We start from the raw sequence: 24376 nt of genomic DNA, 5'->3' as shown, positions 1-24376 counted from the left end.
ACACCATTAAGGATCAAAGAAGCAATAACTATCCCCACACCTAAAATATGGGTGTGTGTGTGTGTTGTTTTTGCTGTTAGCATTTAAAGTGTGTGTTTTTTTCTTTTTCTATTGCCATCATCTTCAACCAAGCGTGGTCTTAAAAACTTACAGCTTTCACTATCACGGTATTCACACATTATTTTAATTCATCTGTTTTCATTTCATTCATCTACTTTAGTTTATATTTTATTTAATCTTTTAATTTATTCTTTTATTATGCGTAGATTGTATTTAATTCTATAACTTGTACTATTATTTCTGTGTTTACTGCTAATATTCTTTCTAATATTCTATTATTCTAATAAGATATTTAAAGGGAGGTTTCGACCACTAATAGTACAAAGGTGATGGAATTCATGTCCAGCTGATAGTTTCATGCAATTCCTCTGTCAAACAGTTGCTGTTAGTGAAGCAGTAATTTTTGATGTATTAAAGCAATGTCAACAGAATGGGGAAAAAGGAAAACCTGCAATTTTTCTGACTTTTGAGCGCCTACGTAGATGACAGCAGCTGTGATTTAACTGGATGTGATGCTAATAAGCTAAACAAGTCAGGTGGGAGGTCTTTGACATACAGATCACAGCTGTCAGTCATCTGCAACCTCCATACAAAAACCATCTGTTCAGGGTTCATACAGACAGGGGCAAGTCAAACATACAAGGACTTTAAAGTACTTTTTCAAGCATTAATATTTATTTTCAAAGATGAAATTGTTTTCTCCATAACCATCTGTTACAGAGGATTGTACAAATTCATAAGTGGAGCATACATATGCAAACAGGGCTTACAGTTAACTTATCGTATCTGACTGATTATTATTAGTCAGGCATGTGATTAGCAAACCACATCTATTATGCAACTATTTGAGCACTCAAAGTGTTTGTGAATCCTTATAATTTATGCACACAATTTCATTTTTTTTTTCTACAACTACAAATAATTTCTTTGCATTTACAAACCTACCCAGGTCCACTGTAGACTCCTACTTTAAAAAATTGAAAAATTACTTAATTTCAGCCTACATTCTTAATAAATCTGCAACATGTTTGTCTGAAGGTTAAAAATTGGACTTTCAGCTCTGTCAGAGAAAAATCAGATGAGTTCAGATTGTTTACAACACAGCTACACTCAAAGACAACCGAGCCTCCTACCTGCCTGTCAAACAACATCAAACCATAACCTCCTTGAGACAGCTCCAATCTGAATGGAGTCCCCTTGGGATCAATAGATGTAAAGTCTGGAGGCTGGTGGCGGCTCGCTCTGTTGCGGTTCAACAACTAACAAGCAGAGCTAGCTGCTAACAGCAACTTGTGCCACTAACAAACTCCACAAATCCTTTCAACAACTCCACCATCATGTTGACACACATGGCTGCTTATTTACAGCTGAAGTACAGCTTAAATCTCCGCTAATGGCTCTGCTGTAGTGTGAGTGTTACACAGGCTAGTGAAACATCATGGCACCAACTGTTTATTGGTGTTTACCAACCAGCTGCTACTGTTCATTATTGGAAATTATGTGCAAGCAAATGTCAAGCATCATTCAGTTCCTCTGAATTTTCTAAGGTACTTTTTGAAGGACCGAGTAAAAAAACAAGTTTGATTTCAGTACTCAAAGTTCAGTGCCAAAATTCAAGAACCTCAAGCACCTTGTGCTAACCCTGTCTGTTATTTGATAGAATCACATGTGATTCAAGTGATTACAGACTTGAAATCATAAACATAAAAACAGCCACCTAATAACTTAATCACAGAATTTAGACCATCTTGAAATTCTGTTTTAATACATTTGGCTGATTCATATCCAGCAATGCGATCACACTTTTTCCAATTCTCTCTCTCTCTCTCTCTCTCTCTCTCTCACACACACACACACACACACACACACACACACACACACACAAACACATGTTTATCAAGCTCAAATAGGAAAACACTGTCATTGTAAATAATGCTACATGGTTTATAAAAGCTGTTATATAGTCACAGTAAGATAAATACCATTAGGAAAAGGCAAATAACCTTCCAAATTATGGCTTTACATCTGGCCCACTGGCAGTTATAGGCTATATAGGCTGCATAATGCATGTAATTAGAGAAATAGAAAAAGAGGAGAGAGAGAGCCTATGGTTCTTCTCTCTCACAGTGAAGCTTGTAAGCCCTTTGTTAAACGTTGATATATTTGATCAGTTATAGCTCATTTATATTTATAATTTATAGATATCAATTTTAACCCATTGTAGTGCTGAAAGGGTGCAGGGGCCAGATGGAAAAACAATGTGTAATGAAATTTTCTGTATTTGTTTTCATAATGATTTAGATAACTTATTTGTTTTTTGTATTCAGGCATTTAATTAAAAACTTTCACAAGTTTCACACACAAACATTCGAAATGGGTTGTACTTCCTGTTTTAATGTTTTGTAGTGACATCATGACATCAGCTGACAGGAAGTAAACATGTCCCAAGCTGTTGCTTAGCAACACCCCCCCCACCTTCAGAATGTGTTGTCATAAAACAAATGCTGATGATGATAATGATGATGTCATATGACATCACACAGAAAGGAACCTTCTTTAATCCCTTTAATCTTTCAAAATTCTAGAGGGCTGCTTATCTTATCTTGTCTTGGCTGATATTAACACACTTACTTTCAACCATCCAGACGAGTGTTGTGTCCAATCGAGGAAAGAGACGATCATCAGCGAATAACTCTACAGACAGCTTAAGTCTCTGTTCTTCTACACACAATACTAGTCTAGTACAGCCAGTGCCATGGATAGAAGGAACAACCAGGGAAACAGGGGGAGAAGATCAGATGCTGGTCCTCAGGGCTATCAGGTACCTGCACCCAGCTACCGCCAACTCCAGAGTGCTCTGTCACTCGCTTGCGAGCAGATTGACGGTTTGAACAAAGAGATGCGCAGCCTGACGGACTTCAAAAAAGAAGCCACAAAAGAACAGATCAGGCTCAGAGAGGTCAATGCTCAACTCGCTAAGACCATTTCAAGGAATGAGATAGAAATCTCATATCTTAAAAGTAGTCTTAAATTCCAGATCCGGCAGAAAATTTTAAATGAGACCAGTGAGAAACGTGTGGAGGATCTGCAGGCTGAGCGCGAGAAAAAGCTAAAAATGGACCTGGTTGCGGAAAGACAGAGCTGGGAGAAAAAGGTACAACTGATGAAGAATGAGAAAAGGGAACTGGAGGAGAAGTTGGAGAATGAGAAAAGGGAACTAGACGAGAAGTTGAAGAATGAGAAAAAGGAACTGGAGAAGAAGTTGGAGAAACAACAGAAGAGGATGGACCAGATGTGCGAAGAAATTCAGCAGAAGGACAATGCGATTTCTCGTCTAACCACAGACAAAGACACTCTCTCCCAAAGGCTGACAATGACCTCAAGTCAGCTGTCCAACAACAGAGCCGAACTCCTCCAGAGGGAGAGGAACTTTAACGCTCTGGAGGAGAGGCTCAAAAATGACCTGGCTGTTAAACAACAGACTTGGGAGACTGAGAAAAACCAGATGACGAGTACCTTACAGTGGATGGAGGTTGAAAAAAAGGAACTGGAAGACAAGTTTGCAGCAGACCTGGCCAACAAACAACAGAGCTTGGAGGTGCTGCAAACTAAGTACGAGGATAAGTGCCACCAGATGGAGGAACAGGTCTCCCAGAAGGAAAAAGTGATCCTTCAGCTCTCCAAAGAAAAGAAGGATTTCACTCTGATGGAAGACGCTAGAAACCATCTGGAGAGCAAAATAGCTTCTCTCCTCCGCAACAACGAACAACAGAAGGCGGAGCACAATGAACTGGAGGAAGAGTATAAAAATCTGGCAGAGGAACACCAGGGCTTAGAGACCCAAGCCAAACTGATGGAGAATGAGATATTGGAGCTGGAGGACCTCTGTCTACACATGAAGAAGAAGAGGAGACGTTTCATCTTTTTCAAGAGGCCGATGGGGGATAGAGAGACAGAGCTCCAAAAAATGAAAGCCAAGATGTATAAGAAGCAGATGAAAAAGAGAAAGGAGGAGGAGAAATTGGAGAACAATGAGGAGGAGGAAATGGGGACAGAAAAGGGTTTTTTACGCCATCGAATGCACAAGAATAACACTTGTGACAGTGACGATGACGTGGAAGAGGCTCCTTGTTGTTCAGCCCAGGTTGAACAACAAAAGCCCCCTTTCCTCTCCACCCCCAACCCTTCACCCCGTCCTCCATCTACCTCCAGCCCCTTCTCATTCTGATGTCGTCATATACGGCCGCTTTGCCTGCTTACGGCACTCAATCCTGATGCCAAGAGCCACTTCTCGTGTCTGCATTAAACATTTCTGGATGGCAGCTTAGAATGCGGCCAGACAGAACCGGTCGCTGTGGTATTGTTCAGGTGCCTCCTTCCCCATCTCCATTCCTGCTCTGTTGCCTAATATTTACCATCTGTGGCAGCACGTGCGTTTGTTGACGTCCCAGGGTTGGTTGCCATGTGTTTTTGTTGCCTTAACATAACCAAGTGCAGCGTTACACCATCATGTGCTTGTGTTGACATCATGGCATCCCTGAGCGTAAACAGCAGAAGGATACCTCGAGCATAATATGTAGACATGGAAGTCTCCTGCAAAGCGGCAATATGTGACGACTTGGGATGAGAACGTGTTCCTACCTTAGCCCCTCTTATCCACCTTCCTCCATCTACCTCCTCACCCTTTCTCCCTCAGCCTCACCCTCCCCCCATGCCACCCTTTACATTCCCTGACAAATTAAGGGCAGCACAGTGGCTCAGTGATTAGCAGTGCAGCCTCACAGAGACACCGTCACCTGTCTAACTGTGTGGAGTTTGTATATTCTCCCTGTGTCTGCGTGGGTTTTCTCCTGGTGCTCAGGTTTCCTCCCACAGTCCCAAAAATATGCACTTTAGGCTAATTGGAAACTCTATATTGTCCACATACAATCATATTCCTGGGAGGGTTTACTCCTGGTGATCAGGTTCCCTCCCATTCAATTAGATTTCTTGTACGTTTATTCTCCTGGTGATCAGGTTTTCTCCCATACAATTAAATTTCTCTGTACGGGTATTCTCCTGGTGATCAGGTTTTCTCCCATACAATTAAATTTCTCTGTACGGGTATTATCCTGGTGATCAGGTCCACCCCAATAAAAAAAAAAAAAAAAAAATTTCAAATAAACAATCAAATATATGTTAAGTGTTTCCATCTCTCTGGATAAAAATATGGAGTATGAATACAATTCTACGTCAAAGTGGTGGCTAAAAAGTTGAAAAGCTGGTATTAGGTTTTGGTTTAAACAACACGAAAGCTGATCAATAAAACGATTTTTGGTGTTGGAAAAAAAAAACAAGGGCTGGTTGTGTATTAACCAATAATTTTATGCAGGAAAAATCATGTGACCCTTATCACCGATGGGTTTAGGATTATTTTTAATATTAGCATTATTTTGGAGGTCAGAGACAACTGCTACACTGTTTTAATATCATGGAAGACTAACAGTGTTCATTGATCATTAAGAAATGAAAACAGCATTGCACCAGATTGGGCAAGACGCTAATTTCTGTCTTTAATCCTACAATAATCAGATACAGCTACAATACTGAACACAAGAAATGCAGATGCCCCACACAACAAAGGGCAGTAAACACACACTAAGCAGCACAACACACAACATCCTATTCACAATAACCACAGCTTTTAAATGACCACTTGTGCAAACAATATGCACTGCGCAATGCAAAAGTTGGCACGGAACACACAACAACCACAATTAAATAGACCAATGCAGATTTCCTGCACTATCAAATGTAACTACAAATTGCATAATTATAAATACGGTATGAAATACACATGAACTAGATTTAAGTTACCAGTGTGGATACCTTACATTATATAAAACAGTGGGTGCACATTGCACAAAACAAATTAAAATATGAAATATCAATAAATCCTTTTTAAATTGATGAAGTGCAGATGCCTTACACAATAATAATCGTAAGTACACACTGCACTGCAATGCAAGATACACAATAAACTACACTACAAGATGTTAACGTCAGCAGCGCATGTACCCACAAGAGTAACATCTATACCCTAAGTTTACCTCTAACGCCGATCTAAGATCACAATGACTTTGACCTTTGACCACCAAATACATATTGTTTCATTTATGAGTGCAAGTAAATCTTTTTGCTACATTTGACACAATTCCCTCAAGATTTTACTGAGATGATACGTTAACATGAGTGGGACGGATGGACAGACAACCAGAAAACATAATGCCTCTGACTCCAGCTGAAGCCAGCGCAGATATGTAATAAAAATGAGTGCACTCTTTTTATGTGTGTGTGTGAGTGTATGAGTGTGTGCATGTGATCAAGTATAGCTGTGCATGTGTGTTTTGTTTATATTCCTCATTTCATTATGTGAAAGTGTAATTCAATTAGCCATGCCATGCTCATCTCCAGCATGGACAGCAGCAGCCTGAAACCGCAGTTCAACTCCATCAGGAAGTCAACAGTAAGTGTGTGCGCATTTTTCATCGTGAGGAGGGATCACCTTGAGGTTACAAGCGTTTTTTACATTCTGGTAAAGTTCAAAAAGAAACATTACAATTAGATCAGCATATTTGCATGAATGCAAAAAGCCAAACAGCCCTGATCCTTTCACATTTGGTCTCATGAATTCTGACTTCCAACAACAGCTCTGTCCACCCACAGATCCATTTACACGTCACATGATTAGACCCAGGATATCACAGACAAAACTCACTTATGAAAGTCATTGTGTTCTGATGGTGCAGGAGGGAACAGTACAGTAGCCAAATTCAGTGGTCAAAACACAACCCCTTCTAGTCATTCCCAAGTTACTTTGTAAAGTACTGCAATTTAGCTTTGTAGTCTTCCCTTCCCTTTGAGAGGAATGTTTTTGTAAAGCGTGTTTACCTTTATCACAAAACGGTGCAGGCCAGCTGGGTCCGGTCCATGTGAGGCTTCTGAGCCTTGGACACTGCTTTGGCAAGGACCTCCTTTCATTGCTCAGGATCAAAGATGTGAACCTGGTAAATTGCACAAATTGCAAGCAAAATGAGAGCTTTTTGAGTGTCACCATCCATACAAAAATAGGAAAAAAATGCATCACAAAACAAAAACAATGGGAATAGGAAGTAAATCCAAACTGGTTATGTGAATGTTTTAGTTATTAACAACAACTCTAATTTCCCTTAAAGAAATCCAGGCAGTACCACTTTTTTTTTTAAATATTTGGACTTATATGGTATTTTAAAGGTGCTTTAAACCATTTTTGTCCACTAGGGGGCAGAAAAACATAAACACAAGTTGACAAACACCATCACTTTGCTGGATTTTCTTACTGCCATACAATACCTTGAAAAATATTGATATTTTATGCTTTTTTTTCGGAACAACTGACATTGAGGGTATACAATATAAAATTGTAATTAAAAGATACATAAAACAAGGTCACAACACAATGGCAACTATTCTTTTCTTGGCTAGTAGTCGAGAACAGCAGAATGACTGTTGTAAACATGAACTATAATTAAATAAATATAATAATGTCCAATGTCCCCAAAGGGGGGTTGACAATCACCAGTTGTTTACAGGGGTTACTGTTTTTTTATTTGGTTACTTAATATTTTTTATTCATAATCTTTTTGGTTTATCTTCCTCTTCTTTTTATTTTCTTTCTGTAAATATTAACGAAAAAATTTGATTCTAAGTTGATATTTGATTTTAGGTATGGGGGTGTATGCATTTATGTTTAGTTATAATTACAATATAGGCTTAAAATAATAAGGAAGCAGTTAATTAGAATTTAATGACCAACAGAGGAAGGAGTGGGATCAAATGAGTTTGTACTTGTTCTCAATCCTTTTGGAATATGTCAACCAAGTCATCATGTGTTTGACAACTTCTTTTGCTGAATGTTTTCATTGTCTGAAAATATTACTTTTTTTGTCTTCTTTTGTCATCTGCTTGTTTGTAAAATAATTCCTCTCAAATCAAATAATTAACTTTTTTCATTTGTGAAAATAACATTCTGCTTATGGGACTGCATGTTCATGAGCCTGTAAAATTGTGACACAAAACGCCGCAAAGTTCAAGTGAAAAACAAAACAACTCTGCAGCAAAAGTCCCTATTCAACGGGACCGACGAGACATGTGATGACAAGACAGCGCTTTGAATGAGTGAGTGGAGGCAGGGCTATAGGGAAACAAGAGCAGCGAGTGTTTCAAGTTGTTGCGGAGAAGAAAGATAATAAAAAATAGTATAATGTAGTTGCTAGTATAGGTGCTGCAGAAAATAGGCTTTGAAACCAAACTGTTTGGTCCCGGACGGGTTGTAAACAGTTGTTTTATCGAAGCTTTGGCTGGAAATGGCTTCGTTTGGGTACTGCGCCCGGTTAGATTTAGTGAAATCAAAACATAAGCTAGGAGAGGCTCAGATTGATTTACTTTTTCTATCAAAAACATTGATACATGCAGCTTTAAATCCTTGAAACCTAGACCAACATCACTTTTCTCTTGCAGCATATCCAGATGCCTGTCACAACTATTTAAACATTTGAAGAAAACTCAATTAATTTCTCTTAAAACCATGGGGATAAGGACAATAAGCAAGTAAGAAATGTCCTAAAAATTGCAACAAAAAAAAATTACATTTGTAAAAATATTTTTTAAAGAAGCTAGGGAGAACTAGATTTCTAATCAACAAAGATTTATTTAAAATTATTTTACAAAATTATCTTATTTTAAAACATTTTTCAAGTTATTTCCGTGGTATTGATTGATTGATTGATTGTTACGTTCCAGTTTGCTTTTTGCTTTTTTTGTCTTTTCAGCAGAGCTACCTTTATTATGCTTTTTAGTGATTTCTTGCAATTTTTTGGGTCATTTACTATTTAAGGGGAACTGCACTCATTGCCTTCTTCCCAAATTTATGAAAGAAGTCGTGCCAATTTACCCAGGTCTCATAGGGTTAACGGGGTTTTAGGATATTTTACTGTGAGCTTGCAAGATTTTCAAACAAAGGCTGGGACATGGTCATTGATGCCATGGGTACTTTGTGATAAGACACAAGTTAACTGTATTGAAATGAACTGATTGAGGGTTTCAGCAGAAGGTGCTAGAAATAAAGGGATGGTACCCATTCAGGTGCTCTTTGGATTCACTCTTTTTGTTTCCTTGGGTGAGTTCAGCCCGCCGGAGCTTATTGGGTAGGTTTAAGGTCAACATACAATAGAACGTTTTCAAAGAAAGCTTTTATTTATGGTCTTTTATTAAATTGTTTTCCAATATTTGCAAAAATTGTAATTCTCACACATATCTTGATTTTTTTGTATAGAAAATAAAGACATGGATGTAAGACCCAAGGCTGACTGCAAACGCCTCTGTGAAATGAATCAATCCTCCCTACATTGTGATTGTGCACCAGCTATTGAGCCTCTCGGCAAGTGTAGATTTTATTGTCCTTCGCAGTGATATGATGCAAAAACACATGTAGAAATATTTAATAGCCTGGCAAGCGTACATAACTTTTCATGGTGATGTCCTAGCACAAGTCATAACCTAGAGTGGACTTTCTTGTTAGGACAATGTTCCACTAGTTTTCTATTCTAATTAGCTGAAAATGTTAAAAATGACAGTATCGGCAGTATCAACGATCCATAGATCCAGGGGAAGACCATTCGGAGACAGCAGAACCCCCTCCTTAGTTTTCTGCTTTTGTTTTCCAGGATATTACAAGGAATCTGACCCACAAAAATTGGAGAGTAAAACATCCCCCACACATATCAACAGAACTGTAGCAATGCTTTTCTGATTCTCCGCAGTGTTTGCTGTTTATTGAATCAATTTGGAAAACAAGAACCAAAACACCGGAGCATTTATCACTGAGATTGAAATATCTAGTATATCGCACGTTGTGCTCTCATGTTCACACAAAAATGACTGTCAATCAAAATGCTAAAATGAAATCTCCAGTTAGTCACTACTCGCAGGTACAGACATTAGCGGGTGCATTGTTTGAATGACTCAACATGATGACAACAAATCAAAATTACAAATCAAAGCAGAGAGAGAAAGATTAGATTCCCTGTCTGGGGAATAAATGAATGAAAAACACTACAGAGAGGAAATGAGAAAGAAGGCAAGAAGAACAGGAGCAGAATAGGGACAAAAGAGACTAAACACCTCATGACCTTATATGCCACCATCCCCGCTTTCAAATATCAAAAAAGTATACTGTAAATAGTGCTTTTTCATATGTGAATTGTGGCCACAATGATTTAAATAAAATCCGTTCAAATACATACAATTCTAATGGAGTCTGTTCTCATTAAAATCAGTCCAGTGGGGTCCAACTGGTATGATATAGTTGTCCAAACATCCCAGTTCTCCCAGTCCCACTACACTGAGCTCAGCATAATTGAATCCAGCCAGACCAAACTAAGCATGGATACACACACTTACAAACATACACACACACGTAACAAAGTCCAAACATGTCAAAACACACCGATGAGCGTGATAGAATCAGAAATCCTCACCCAAAAAGATGAAACCAACAGGAATTTACTTTGACACAAGCTGTTTTAACACTTGTCTCTCTCACTCTTTGGTATCATTTTACTACACAGTGCACACACATAGACACACACAAACACACAACATCCATTATTCACAGTGGAGGGCAGTAGGCATGATCGGGCAGAGAGGCTGAGATGTCACCGCTCCAGCTGAAAAACCACACTGACACCACAAAGGCAAAGCCTGTATTCAAATCAGCTGGCATTGTCACCGCCTGTCCACAGCGCAGACTTAGGAGGGCTTAGAAGCAGACTGTCTGCAGATAAGGAGTATTTTCTCAAACTTAAAGAAGATTCAGCCGCTTTGATTTCGTATTGAATAAAGCATGTTTCCTCTGAGGCTGGGATAAAGGCAAGGTTAGTGGAGAACAGTGCACATGCATTTGCAGCAAAGCACAAACACTTACTCGCACATACACATCGAAACACAACTGATCCCACCTTCACAGCGTGGACGATGTTACAGTCTTAGCTGCAAATAGACAAAGTGTTGGGGGGGAAGGTACAGTTGCAGGCCAGGACAGAGACAGACAGGGCAAAATTGCAATGCCCAGCTTGTGAGATATAAGAGAAAAAGCAACAAAACACAGTGTGACAATGTGTCAAAATAATTTCTCCAGTCCTCATCAAACATAAACATATCCACTACATCACAGTTAAAGATAAACTCCTGGAGACATTGACAGTAATGGAGCTGTGAAAGTTCACTCAGGATGATGACTTCATTCACTTATTGTGCCTTTATTCATTTATAACCACGACTTTTAAGTCCAAGGACAAAGGGGCTGTAAGACCAAACTTTATCACATTTGCCTTTGGATCGAAGAAATTGCCCTGCACCCCGAAAAAAGGATGATATAAACGTGTCTGATGTAAGTAATGAAGAATTAATGAGCAGAGGGATAATGAATTGTAAACAGTCTATAAAAGCAATGATGCAGCTTGCAGTCTAATAGTGTAACATTGTAAAAAAACAGGATGATAGCACATCGCTGGCATAATAATGCTTCACTGCTCCTTTTATTTGTTTTGCAGGTCGAAGTTGAACAAGTCTGCCAGAGGACATGGTAACAGTCTTTGTTAATGCTCCATTGCTCATTGGTACTTCAGTTGATGTCTTTGTGATGGATGAATTCAAGAATACTTTTCCTGTTTCAGTGCAACTACAGTGTTGTTTTCAGTCTTAATGTGATCTAAACTCCGGGGTATGAGTAAAATGAACCAATTTGTATGAAATGCTGTCAAAGAGCAGCTAAAGAAAACAGTATTTTAGCTGTTCCAAATGGCTGCACTTAAAGGTAGAGCGAATAAGTAAGTATGTGATAAACAACCAACAAACCCTGATGAGACGACCTGAGAGACCCACTCATAATAGATGATGGGCTAGGTCTCTAATGTATGCTGGTGCCTGACCATGCAGAGCTCTTTAAGTGATCACAAGATTGTATTTGGAATTTGATGGGAAGCCAGTAAAGAGAAACCAAGATGTCACATGAGACCGTTTGGAGGACCTGGTCAAAAGCTTAATTTTTGAACTGCTTGTAAAATATCCTTGGATGCTTTGCTGAGGCAGGTGGAGAGGGAGTTACAATAGCCAAGACTGGATGAGGCTTGAGACACAATGGGCCTGAGTTTTACGTATTTATTTTATTTATTTATTTTTTTGCCAATAAACAACAACAAAGAATCAAATGCTTGACATGTTTTATCCAGAATCTGGTCCTTAGTGACACCTAAATTTCCTAGGATGGACTTAACAAAATAACAGAGAACTAAGCATTTACATTTCCTTGGGGACAAAAGTTGGTGGAGTAGAGAAAATATTTTTTTTGTCAGCACTGAGCTGTAGAAAATTATCTGCCATTTTTAAAAGAGTTTGGGCAGTTATTTAATGAACAGAAGATTTTGCAGGGTTCTGAGGCTAAATTAGATTTATATTTGAATATTGTATGTAGCACTACATAGCATTGACAGGTGATACTTTTATAGTGTCTTATCATCTTTCTTAGGGGAAGCATATACAAAAATAGAAGACCAAGGACAGAACCTTGGGATACACCACAATACAGAGTTTCAGATGGAGAAGCACTGATGCCAACAGCAATTGAGAGACTCCTATCAGAGAATTAGGGGAAAAACCAATCCACGGGTAACCCAGATATACCCACCCAATGCTTAGGTCTGTCAATTAGGACTAAGGTTCATGTGGTCTTCTCTTCTGCAGCACCATGCATCAAGATATCATTTGAGAATCTGAGAATAGCTGTTTCTTTGAGCTCAACCAATGGATGCCATACATATCAATGGCATACATGTCAAAAATATAGCCACTAATACAGCTGTAGGCTGCTTAGCAACTTTCTTTCCCTAAGATGTGTGGCTATAAAAGACACCTTGTAGATGGCTACATACAGCTTACTGAATCAGCGGTTAAATCATCAGTAATAGTCAATATCAAGCTCTTTGGTAAAAGTCAAAAACACAAGCCTGCATATGTAAAAAGTCCATGGTCCATTTCGGCAAGTAACATCCAAACACAGAAAACTGTGCCTTGTCAGAGGCAGATGCTAAAGCTAAAGAATATGCTGTTGAAAAAAATGTAAAATATAATCTGCAAATCAAACAAATTCCCTTTTGAGGTCTGAGTCAATTTTAGATAAACTTGGCAACTATGCTGCTGTGTTTTGTTCTCATACTCAGTGTTGAAGAATTATGAACTGGCTTCTGCTTTGACTTGAGCCCATGGGTATCGTAGTTGTATGCCATGCAAAACTGAAAGATGAACCACAATTTCTCAAAAACTGAGCTGAAGTAAATAAAAATGGTGGCCACACAAATCTACAGATTTTTTCAATCATCTGAGAGTTCTGTGTTGCTGTAACATTGAAGAGATAGGGGGATCCAACATGTTAGTCAGCAGTGATCAGTAAAGGCTATTTCAGTGGAATACACAATAAAATCACTGATTAGACTTATAGACTGATGAGCACCCTTATGACCGGCAATGAAATCACCCACAATATAGGTCCACTTTATGTTACCATTTATCACAAATGACCCATTTGGTAACTTCTGAACATCTGGTCCTTGCTTATTACAAATTAAAAAGCCCCTTTAACAGAGATATAACTTGGGTCCCCATGCAGCAGTTAATTGGCAATATACCTAAAGGCCATACAGTGGAAATCCAGAGAGCAAATCCCCAGATACACTGTTGTCCTGTGAGAACATCAATAAGAGTAAGATGGGAAATGGAGTTTGTTTCACTACTGTATTCCCAAAGCGTGAATAATACCTTTCAATCCCACAGCTAATTAACTGATGAGGAAAGGTTTCTACCACCCTATACAATCTGACGCAAGGATCCAGGCAACCCAGCCTCTTTTCGAAGACTTATCTTCACTCCTGCCTATGCTTCTGGTCTTTCTATTTGGTTGGCTTTATTCTTTCTCCAGTTTTTCTCCTTTTATTGCATCCTGTTTGCTTTTCACATTCCAGTCTCTTTCTCTTTCCTTCACAACTCTGTTTCCAAGACTTTGCCCTGTGCGCACTGGGCTGTTACAGGTTTCTGCTTTATAGGCTGAACTCTCAGAGAGCAGAGGCATCAGTAGTGGGATTATACAAGAGTGCCAGGCATCTTGGAGAAACCCGCAGCACTTGGAAAAATACCTTGTGGTTACCAAAGGCTGTGAAATGATCTATCGACCTGGGTATGGATGGAAGAGGTGCTGTAATGCAGAAGGCTTAAGTGGGTTTACCTGCAGATTGTGCAATACAGTGTGGTTCCAGAGTTTGATTGGATCTAATAGCACTCCCATTGGGGAGGTTTGCTTCACCAGCTGACAAGTTCGGCTTTTCCAAGCTCTGTGCAGGTTGCTGGGGCCAGGCAAGTGATTTACAATGGAATTCCTTGATTTTGTTTCAGTTTTATGTCAATATTAAGCAGTTCTCCTCTAGGCAGCCTACAGATGAGGGACACTGCCTCACGGACAATTTACTTTGAGTCCAGCATCTCCAGATTTATTTAGGCACCGTGAAGCATTAAATTCTTACATGCTGATCCCATCAGCAAACCAGATCTAATGATGACTTCTCATATCCGATTGATTATCTCAAAATGTCATTTGATTTCTGTATCAATTTGTCCGTCCTTTCTCAGCCAATCTGTGACCCCTCCGAGTGACACTTCACAGATGGTCATTTTTAACCAACGGCAAGTCAATCTGGTGTGCAGATTATGATGCAACACCCAATGGATTGGTGTCGGTCTTTGTCTTGGGGTGTCACATTTTCAACACATTCCTGCTGTGCTTAACGCTCGATATGCCTGCTGATCTGCCAGTTTGGCCCAACTGTTATTCAGTTGGACAGTATTGACTTTGCCAGGCCAGACAGTGCACAGCCACTCATCTTAAGGCGACTCTTATCAGTTTACCTTTCTTGAAGCACGTACATAATCAAAAGAGTTGTGTTTCTGCATATTTAACACTGTGTTGTGCTACAGCAAATATACAAATGTTTGAGAATGAAAAAGTTTCATACTGGCCATTCTGGGGAATCAGTTTTTTGGAAAAGCTGTTTGATTTTTGTTTACAAGCACAGTTGTTAATTCAAGATGGAGCCACAGATTTCTTTAGAAAAGATACTGACCCCAAATAATCCAGATAACTAGAGAAGACCTTGAATATGACTGTTGTATTCACCTGACAAGATCAGAGTGATGAAATGTGAAAAACACTGAAATTAATAAATCTGTCTCCCCCCCCTTTATACAGCTTCAGCATAAATCTCTCTATTAACCATCTGATTGATTTTGTACTGAATATCAGCCACATTTTCAAAATACCATGCCAAATTCTTAATAGATTCTCATAATGTCTTTTCACTTTCAGCAGCTTTGAATGGATTTATTTGGAATTTGACAGAATAAAGATGACTTCTTTATTGACAACTACTGAAAAATGATGCGTGTATTTTATGTGAACAAAAAATTATTTTGTTAAGAAATATTTTGCTGGAGAAAATAAGTATTTTGGTTTGGCCTTATTAAATAGTACAAGGTTGTTTCATTCCACATTGCAATCGCAATAATCCTGTAGTAATTACTGGATCACAATAATATCAGCAAGAAACATACTATTGGGCTATGGATTGTATTTCCTACATTAAAAGAGTTAATATTTTCAAAAAGTTTTTAAAGGCAGATTTTCTAAACCAGAAGATAAAATATCATTTAGAGAATTTCAACATTCTCATGGTCCGTACCCTAAACAATTAAGGCATCTTCCCAGTCTGTGCACATCATTGTGCAGATCCATTAGGGATAATTTGTGAGTTCAAATCGAGGGCAGTTGGCACACTTGAAATGCAGAACACAGGTTTTCTTTCCAATGTTAAGCCAGAAAAGCCAAGAAATCTCTTATCTTTTGGTTTAAATGAATCGTGCTTGACATCCAACTGTGCCAAGGTCACAGTGGATGTGCTAGCAAGTCTCTAGAGGAACCACAGAGTCGATAAAGGCATCAGTGTAAGATATAGCTCTAACTTAAAAATAAAAGTTCCCTCTGGATTTTCCAATCGCTCTGGCCTACAGTAGTTATGACAATCCCATACCAGTCCAGTTGCCAGGATAAAATGTTGGCATTGTACATTTCTGTAAACCGCAAATGTTACAGTTAGACGTTTCATACATATGACGAAGTTCAGATTACACTCTTATCAGGATGAGAGGGGGGTGGTAGATGGCATGATACCTAGGCAGCTAAGCAGCAGACAGCAGCAAACCAAAACAAGCAGGTCTGTTTTAACAACATTTCGGGATACAGGGAACTTTGACTAGACTACTCTGTGAAGCACTTTGGGTTGCCTTTGGGTATGAAATGTGCTATATAAATCCATTTCCCATGCCTTGCATTGCCTAAATATGAAACACACAAATGTAACACATCCGTGGTTTGCAGAAGCACACAATGCCAGCACTGGTAATTGGGTTTCCCACACACAACTATGAATGAAAAAGCATCGGAGAATGATTGAATGGTATGGATCAATTGTAGAGATATCAGATTATTTTAGAAAACGAAATATCGACAGCACCGACTTGATTTTTCCTGATAGATTTAGGATTAAGGTTAAAAAAAGGAAAATCTCCCGCTTTGTAAAGTCCAAAAAGTCCAAGACAAAAAAACAATAAAACAAAAACAAATCAACACTTTCCTTGCTCCTCATTTTACTATTTTCCTTACAATGTTACTTATCACAGAAAGGCACAAGATAAGAAGTAGACCCTGCTTTCGGAGGTGACGCTAACATAAGAGAGACAATCCCCTGGGTGAGATGTTTTTCCCCTGAACTATTTGTTTCTGGCTCTATAGTTGTCTGCCCAGGTAGCACTGTTATTTGTCACTGTCAACAGCTGGTACCACACTTGCCATTATGGGGGGCCTATATGAAAACCACTGCACATTAGGGAGGGTGGGAAAATAAGGAATAGCTGTCGTTACTCGTAACTGCTTTAATTTCTTTTGGGAACAGGCTTTTGGTAGCACATGGCTTAGTATTGTGTTCTCACGTTGTGCATTTGTGCGCACTATGTAAATGATAAGAGTTCATAAGGAGGAGGAAGACGCCTCTGGCATTATGTCTTCTAGCTATTATAAGGAGCTGATTGTGTGATGAAGCTTAATAAGCAGAGTGGTCACTATTGGATTTCAATGGACCACAAAAGGCTGGTCACGTTACCTTGTGAGAACACATCAGGTTTTTGAAGCTCTATTGTGTGAATCTTATTAGGCTCAGATTGCTTCTGTCTTCCCCCATTTAATAGAAAGCTCTGGACCTCCATTTTCAGTTGCTGCAGACCAGATTTTAAAGGAATAATCCAACCACAATATGTCCATTTTTAAATCAATGAGTCTTGCTGCATTTTCTTGAATTCTTGGGGGAAAAAAAGCTTTCTCTCATGCCTCCACAAAAATGCTGTACATATTGATTTACTGACTGATTGGGGACCATGTTTAACAGCAAAACCACATTAAAACAACCGTTTAAAGAAATCCCAAACAACTTGTGAAGTATAATCCAACTCTCACTTATGCAGTCATATACTCAGTACTTCCCAAACATGCATTTTCACTAAAACCTTAGTATTGAAGTCGGGCTTTAAAAAGAGCAGAGATAGGTATCATTTTCACTTAAATTAGTCAGTGGCAATCTTAACCAAAGCTATGCTTGTTCTACATGAACTGATAGGATGATATTCTGTGGTGCAATTGAGGAGCAGAGACACCAGACACAGGAATGTGTTTGTGTTGCTAAATCTGCTGGCACTGGTCCATCTCAGGTATCTATGGTCAACTTACAGGCACTAAGGCTTCACTATAATGGGTAGTTCTTTACTTGAGGTAGACATGGAGTCTCGAACTAACTGTGGAGGATGCATAATCCTAAAATACATACTAACATAAACTAAAAAGCCAAAAAATAAACTTCACACAACTTCAGTTAAATAATCATTCCTTATTTTATTTCACATACAGATATGCAATGATAATTGCTGGTTAATATGGATGCTGATGTTGTCCAAGTCTATAGCTGATCATGTGACAAGATGATACAATGTATGGTAGCTAGTATAAGCCCAAAACTGTCCAGACAGGAAAGCTGAGCACATCTGTAAGAGCAAGCGATCAGTCATGCCTTTTAGACATTAAAGCAGCTGTAAGCAGAGAAGATAACAGGAGGAGAGGGTAGTAAGTAGGTAACTTATTCAACTTTGAAATTCAACACAATGTTGGTCAAACAGCCTGTCATGATAATATGCTCTGGGGCCTATCGTAACTACCTTATGCCACCAGTGAAAATGCAGGTGTTTGGGAAGTACTGAGCATACAACTGGATAAATGAGACTTGGATTATACTGCACAAATATTTAATATTGTTTTGCTGCTGTTAAATGTGGTCCCCAATCAGTCAAGGAATCAACATGTTCGCCATTTTCCAAGGAAGAACACGAGAAAAAAAAATTTCTTCACAACTTCAAGGTAACACAGCACCACAAACTGACAAAGATAAGGTCATTTTGTTGACATATTCCTTTAAATAAAAGTGCAGGTGACTGCAAACTAAAACCACTCCATAACAAGTATCAAACAAGGGCCACACTGTACAACTGCAGTAACTGAACCAGAATAACAAAGAAAGAAACAGCACAAAAAGGAGGATAATTTAGTATGTCACTAGTTTAAGAAGAGCAAAAAAACAAGTACAAAGCCTTGATTTAAAGAGCTAAAAGTAATCAACACAGTCTCCCTGACACCCAAAAGCTGGCTTCTGGCTAGGTTCTGCAGTAGAAAGAGCCAACTTATTCCCTCAGAGCAGAGCACAATGTTGGAAACAAGGAAAAGGCTCGGTAATAGCTGAGATCAGTCACTGGTGCCCCAATTATATGGACAGAGCTGTGGCCCCGGGACACAACTTAATGACCATAATAAGGCTTGTCTGTCTGTTCAAAATCAGCTTAGAGTGCATCCACGCTGACCTACAGCATCACTCCAGCCTTAGCTCAATTTAAACAGGCAGGATGAGAAGGGGCAGGGTGTTTTGGGGATGGGTGGGTATGGGAACAAGTTACAGTAGAGACTGACCACTGTCTTTACTGTTTTCCCAAGCAGATGGACTACGATCCTCCGAGCCCTTCTCATTCCACCTCCTTGCCTTGATGAGGGTCAATTTGGACTTGAGCATTTCTTGCTGCTGCTCTTTAATTCAGTATGGCTGAGAGCTTTGTGATTAATGACAGGTACTTAGCTGGAGGACTGGGCAATAAACGCACTGGTCCAGGAACTTAATACGAGGCTAGAGGGGAGGCAGATTGTTCCCTGGTGGCAGCACCACCCACATCAGAGGGGGTTTACAAGGAAAAAAAGTGAGATCGAAAACTTTATCTATATAGCAAGTGTGCATGCAAGTGTGTCCAAATGAAAATGCATAAATAAACAACTGCAAAGATAACCTGGAAGCCATAGTCATGGTTGATTCAGCCCTCTATTGCCTGATATCGCCCACCAAGGGGAGGAAATCATTAATCATATATCATGCTTAACTCTATTCTGTAAGCACTCACACTGCTTTGCATGCAGATGACTCTCATATCCCCAAAAGCAGAGTGTTTCTTAGCTCCAACAGAACATGACAACAGCACCCTGTAATCCTGTAATCTTCTTATCAACACAATTACCACAACACAAACTGATAATGGCAACAGAGTGCAGGGAAATAATAAAAGTTTCCACTGCAAGGTCACAAGGAGTCTTTCTATGATCGTCCTGCAGGGCGCATGTTAATCAGTGCACAGTGGCATATCTATTCACCTGATAATATTTACTCTGTGTGTGTCTGTGTATGTGTGTGTGTGTGTGTGTGTGTGTGTGTGTGTGTGTATGTATGTCTTTCCCTCCAGGGCTGGCTGTTACAATACTGACCTCCAGTGTGCGCATGGAAGGACGGAGCAGCGCGTGCTGTCCGTGGTGCGGGACTCCGCCGCTGTCAGTCTGCGCGTTTTGACAGCAGCGTGACCTACCCTTGAGAGCCGATGCATACTTTATCTATTAATATGGGCGCGAGCACGGTCTTCATACTGAAATAGACCTCCAGAAGTGAAATCAGGAGGGAGAGTCACTGATCAGCTGTCCGATTTGTGACAACCAGAAATCAGACAATGCAGATAAACTGGACACATAAAGCGCTTCTCCGGGAGCAGCAGCAGCAGCAGCAGCACACTGATCCAACTAAATATTCACAAATAAATGATCAACTATGACAACGGTTGATAAAGTGTAGTTTGCGCGCTTACTTCGCCGCTTTTTCCCTGCCCTAACAGTCGCCCTTGTCTTTTCTCCGCGGCGGAGTGGGTCCCTGCGAGTTTTTTTTTTTTTTTTTTCTAATTTAAAAAAAAAAAAAAAGACACGTGGTTGTTACAAACCTCTCTCGGGACACAGCGGGGATGCGGAGGTGGAGAGAGATGCGGGCGCAGTCGGGGTGGGAGAGGACGCACTGAGGAGGGAGCCCGCTCTCTAACTATGGAAATTCAGCCTGTGCGTTTTTGGAATAAGGACTTATTAAAAGACTTTGCATATTGCGCGCTCTCTCTCCCCCCTCTCTCTCTGTCTCTCTGCCTCCCTCTCCGTCTCTCTGTCTCTTTCTCCAAAGGAGAGACTTGCATGCAGGAGGTGGAAGATCGCAGGTGAGGAGAGAGGAAAAATGCCATTTGCAGTGAATTTCTGCCGTGAAATATGCGCTGAGGTCCTGATGCGATATTTCTACAGATTATTTCTTTTAATTTTTTAAAAGTCATAACCTTGACTAAAAAAAATAAAAGAAGACTCAGGATGGATTTCTTGAACAGGTCCAGCCTGGAGGACGGGACAGAGGCAGAAAATATCTCCTCTAATTCCACCTCTCAGAGCCAGTACACCCAGCTCGCTATCTGGGGTCTGGCCGGACTTGTCAGCTTCCTGATTTTGTTTACAATAGTCGGGAACGTCTTGGTTGTTATCGCCGTTTTAACGAGCAGAGCTCTAAAACCACCCCAGAATCTTTTTCTCGTCTCCCTTGCCAGTGCGGACATACTGGTGGCCACCCTAGTCATGCCCTTTTCTCTGGCTAATGAACTCATGGGCTACTGGTTTTTTGGCAAAATTTGGTGTGACATCTACCTGGCTCTGGACGTTTTATTCTGCACCTCTTCTATTGTTCACCTGTGTGCTATCAGTTTGGACAGGTACTGGTCAGTGACACAGGCAGTAGAGTATAACTTAAAGCGAACCCCTAAAAGGGTTAAAGGGATGATTGTGGTGGTGTGGCTGATCTCAGCTGTCATCTCCTTCCCACCGCTGATATCTATGGACAGAAGCAGCGATGAGGCTAATCCCCAGTGTATCCTAAATGATGAGACCTGGTACATCCTCTACTCCAGCATTGGCTCATTCTTTGCCCCCTGTGTCATCATGATCCTGGTCTATATTCGGATCTACCAAGTGGCAAAGACCAGGACCAGAACAATGTCGGAGAAGAAGAGGGACGTGGACTCTCCGCTGGAGAATGGGATGGACCAAGCCGAACCCGGCAGAGGAGGGTCAGTGAAGTCCAACAGGGACGGGAGCATGAAAGAACAGGAGCGTGAGAACGGGCACTGCCAAGAGCAGGCGGTTCGATCGCCTCTACCGAACCAGCCCAAACACCCGCCGACAGATCATGACGATGACTTTGAAGACAGCAGCTCGTCAGATGAGAAACCTAAGAAAAGTTCTAAACATAACCGCAAAGACAGGAAATCCAGCCGGAAAAGCAGCTCCGCCTCTAAATACTCCAGCAGGAAGTCGCGCGCCAGCTCCAAGTCCATGGAGCTGTTCTCATCTCGCCGCAAACGCCGGAGCACCGTCAATCGCAAGAAAGTCTCCGCCGCTCGGGAGAAGCGCTTCACCTTCGTCCTCGCCGTCGTCATGGGCGTATTTGTCGTGTGCTGGTTCCCGTTCTTCTTCTCCTACAGCTTGTACGGGATCTGCCGGGAGCCGTGCCAGATCCCAGAGACGCTGTTCAAGTTCTTTTTCTGGATTGGCTACTGTAACAGCTCGTTAAACCCGGTCATCTACACCATCTTCAACCAGGACTTCCGCAGAGCCTTCCAGAAGATCCTCTGTAAGTCGTGGAAACGCTCTTTCTGAATGCTTCCTGCATGGATGAGGTTTTAAGAGACATTTTACCCAGCAGGCAGATTGTAACTGTTCTGAGGTGTGTGATGAAGTGCTGGCTTCGGGGGCTTTCACACATTAACTTTCAGGGATTGCACTAGAAATGAAGGGACGATAAGGCGCAGAAAAAGGGTTTTAAATACAAGCTCTTATCCACAGGGGAGTCTTTCATTCAATGCCATTCAGGCTGCTTTTGGACTCTGATGTGGGCTTTGGCTCATTTCCCCCCCTTCTCATTGACTTCTTCTCCCTTCACTGAAATACATTAAACTGATTCGTAACAGCTACCGTGATGCATGCGCGCCACAGTGGCTGCACTCGGAGGAACTGCACAGGAGGCAAAGGGTTTACAGAGACACTCGATTTACAATGTGACCTCATTCACTGAATATACCTGTACTGCAAAGGCCTTGACAATCTCCACACAACTGTTGCTTGTGACGTTAGATAGTGGCTTCTATCTTCTCTGTCTCTTACTCTGTTTTTTTCTCTACCTTTCTAAAATGTCACACTCTCAAATGAGGACCAATGGGACGAAGGGGCTCCTTGCTTACTGTTTCAGTAGCAAAACAGTTTAGTTAAAAAACAAAAACTATTTTAAAAAAAAACTAAAAAGTCATATTTCTGCTTCTGTGTGGGGACTCAAACATGTCTGAACTGGGAGCTGCAGTGGAAAGTTTTTTCAGGATGTGTGAATTTTTTGTGGACTTGTACATTTGGTTCGTTCTGGATACAGTGGCATGTACAGTAAAGCAGCATTACGGGCAATATCCTCTTCCAGGCATGTGTTTGCACCTTCAGCTCCCCTCTGAGAAAATAGATGAAATACAGAGGTACTGCTGAGGCAGATGGGCACCCACTGAAGCTTTCACTGTGTGTGTACTCGTGAGTGTGTGTGTGTGCGTGTGTGTGTGAGAGAGAGAGTAACAGAGAACAAGTGTATACCATGTGGAAATCTGCGGTGATGAAGTGAGCTGCAGAATTTACGCATCTTATTCCAACTGCCAGTTGTACATGTGTGCATGTTCATCTATGTGTGTGAGTGTGTATGTGCATAAGCTTTCTCAAATGGCCTGTTTCTTTCTGGTCAAGTGTCTTTCTACTTGCCTCCATCCTATTTTCGGTCACACGTCTTTTCTCTCCCTCACAGCCACAAAAAGCACTTACAGTAAAAACCCAAACACCTTATCACTCTGTTCTAATGTCTGCTGCTCACACGTACAAATTATTATTACACACACACACACACACACAAAGACATAAACATGACTTATACAGTCAGTATTTTCATCTTTACATTTCAAGCATTTATAGCCGAAAGGGCTAATGCTTTTTTCTCTCTATCTTGTGTAAATAATTGAAGACAGTAAAGTATTATTGTGTGGTGGCTCATAATCACACATGTATCAATATGATAAAAATGTAGTGTTTGTATAATGAACAACGCTTTGGAAGATTTTAATGTTACACCAACCTCTGTCCTTTTCTAAAAGAGCAAAGTGTTTACTTCTCTGCTTTGAGCACATTCGTAAAGATCAAATAAAGAGATTACTTCAACTGTCATTTGAAAATTGCAAAGGTTGCATGACTGCGTTCTTAATTACTGTTAATGTTTGTGTATATTTTTACTTTTTATGCCACTTTTGTTTGACTTTGACACTGTTGCTAGTGTGAATCATTACACGTGACACATTATCCTTTCATAAGAGGAATCATTTCAAGGTAGCCTTCTTAATAAGCTGCTGTTCAGGCTGGAGAGCTTTGGTGGAGTAATCCACTTAAGAATATGATATAAATGGAAATTATATCATTAATGCCTTAAGATGTTTTTGGCAGGAAAAATCGAGGGTTAGGTAAGTCTGTAATAAATCAGACTTTAATTATTCCCTAAAACACACAGGCGAGTGGGAAACTAAGATTATGTGTTGAATTCACCACTTAATGCAGAGTTTATCAAAGCTGAAACGTTAC

The 24376-nt window shown here is 40.2% G+C and overlaps 1 protein-coding gene across 1 annotated transcript; it reads left to right on the top strand.

The window, feature by feature from the left end:
- Window positions 1–20668: 20668 nt before the first annotated feature.
- Window positions 20669–23983, top strand: adra2c (adrenoceptor alpha 2C). Its single transcript, XM_088073629.1, has one exon. The coding sequence runs from the start codon at window positions 21044–21046 to the stop codon at window positions 22376–22378; it is 1335 nt and encodes a 444-aa protein (XP_087929755.1). The 5' UTR covers window positions 20669–21043; the 3' UTR covers window positions 22379–23983.
- Window positions 23984–24376: the final 393 nt, after the last annotated feature.

The sequence above is a fragment of the Plectropomus leopardus genome, chromosome 3 (assembly GCF_026936395.1).
Source record: "Plectropomus leopardus strain MGB_pleo_1.0 chromosome 3, ASM2693639v1, whole genome shotgun sequence".
NCBI lineage: Eukaryota > Metazoa > Chordata > Actinopteri > Perciformes > Serranidae > Plectropomus > Plectropomus leopardus.
The sequence above is the reverse complement of the archived record's forward strand: the minus strand, read 5'-3'. Positions and strand labels throughout refer to the sequence as shown.

Excerpts from the sequence above, each read along its gene's own strand:
- adra2c (XM_088073629.1), top strand. The coding sequence starts at position 21,044 with ATGGATTTCTTGAACAGGTCCAGCCTGGAGGACGGGACAGAGGCAGAA.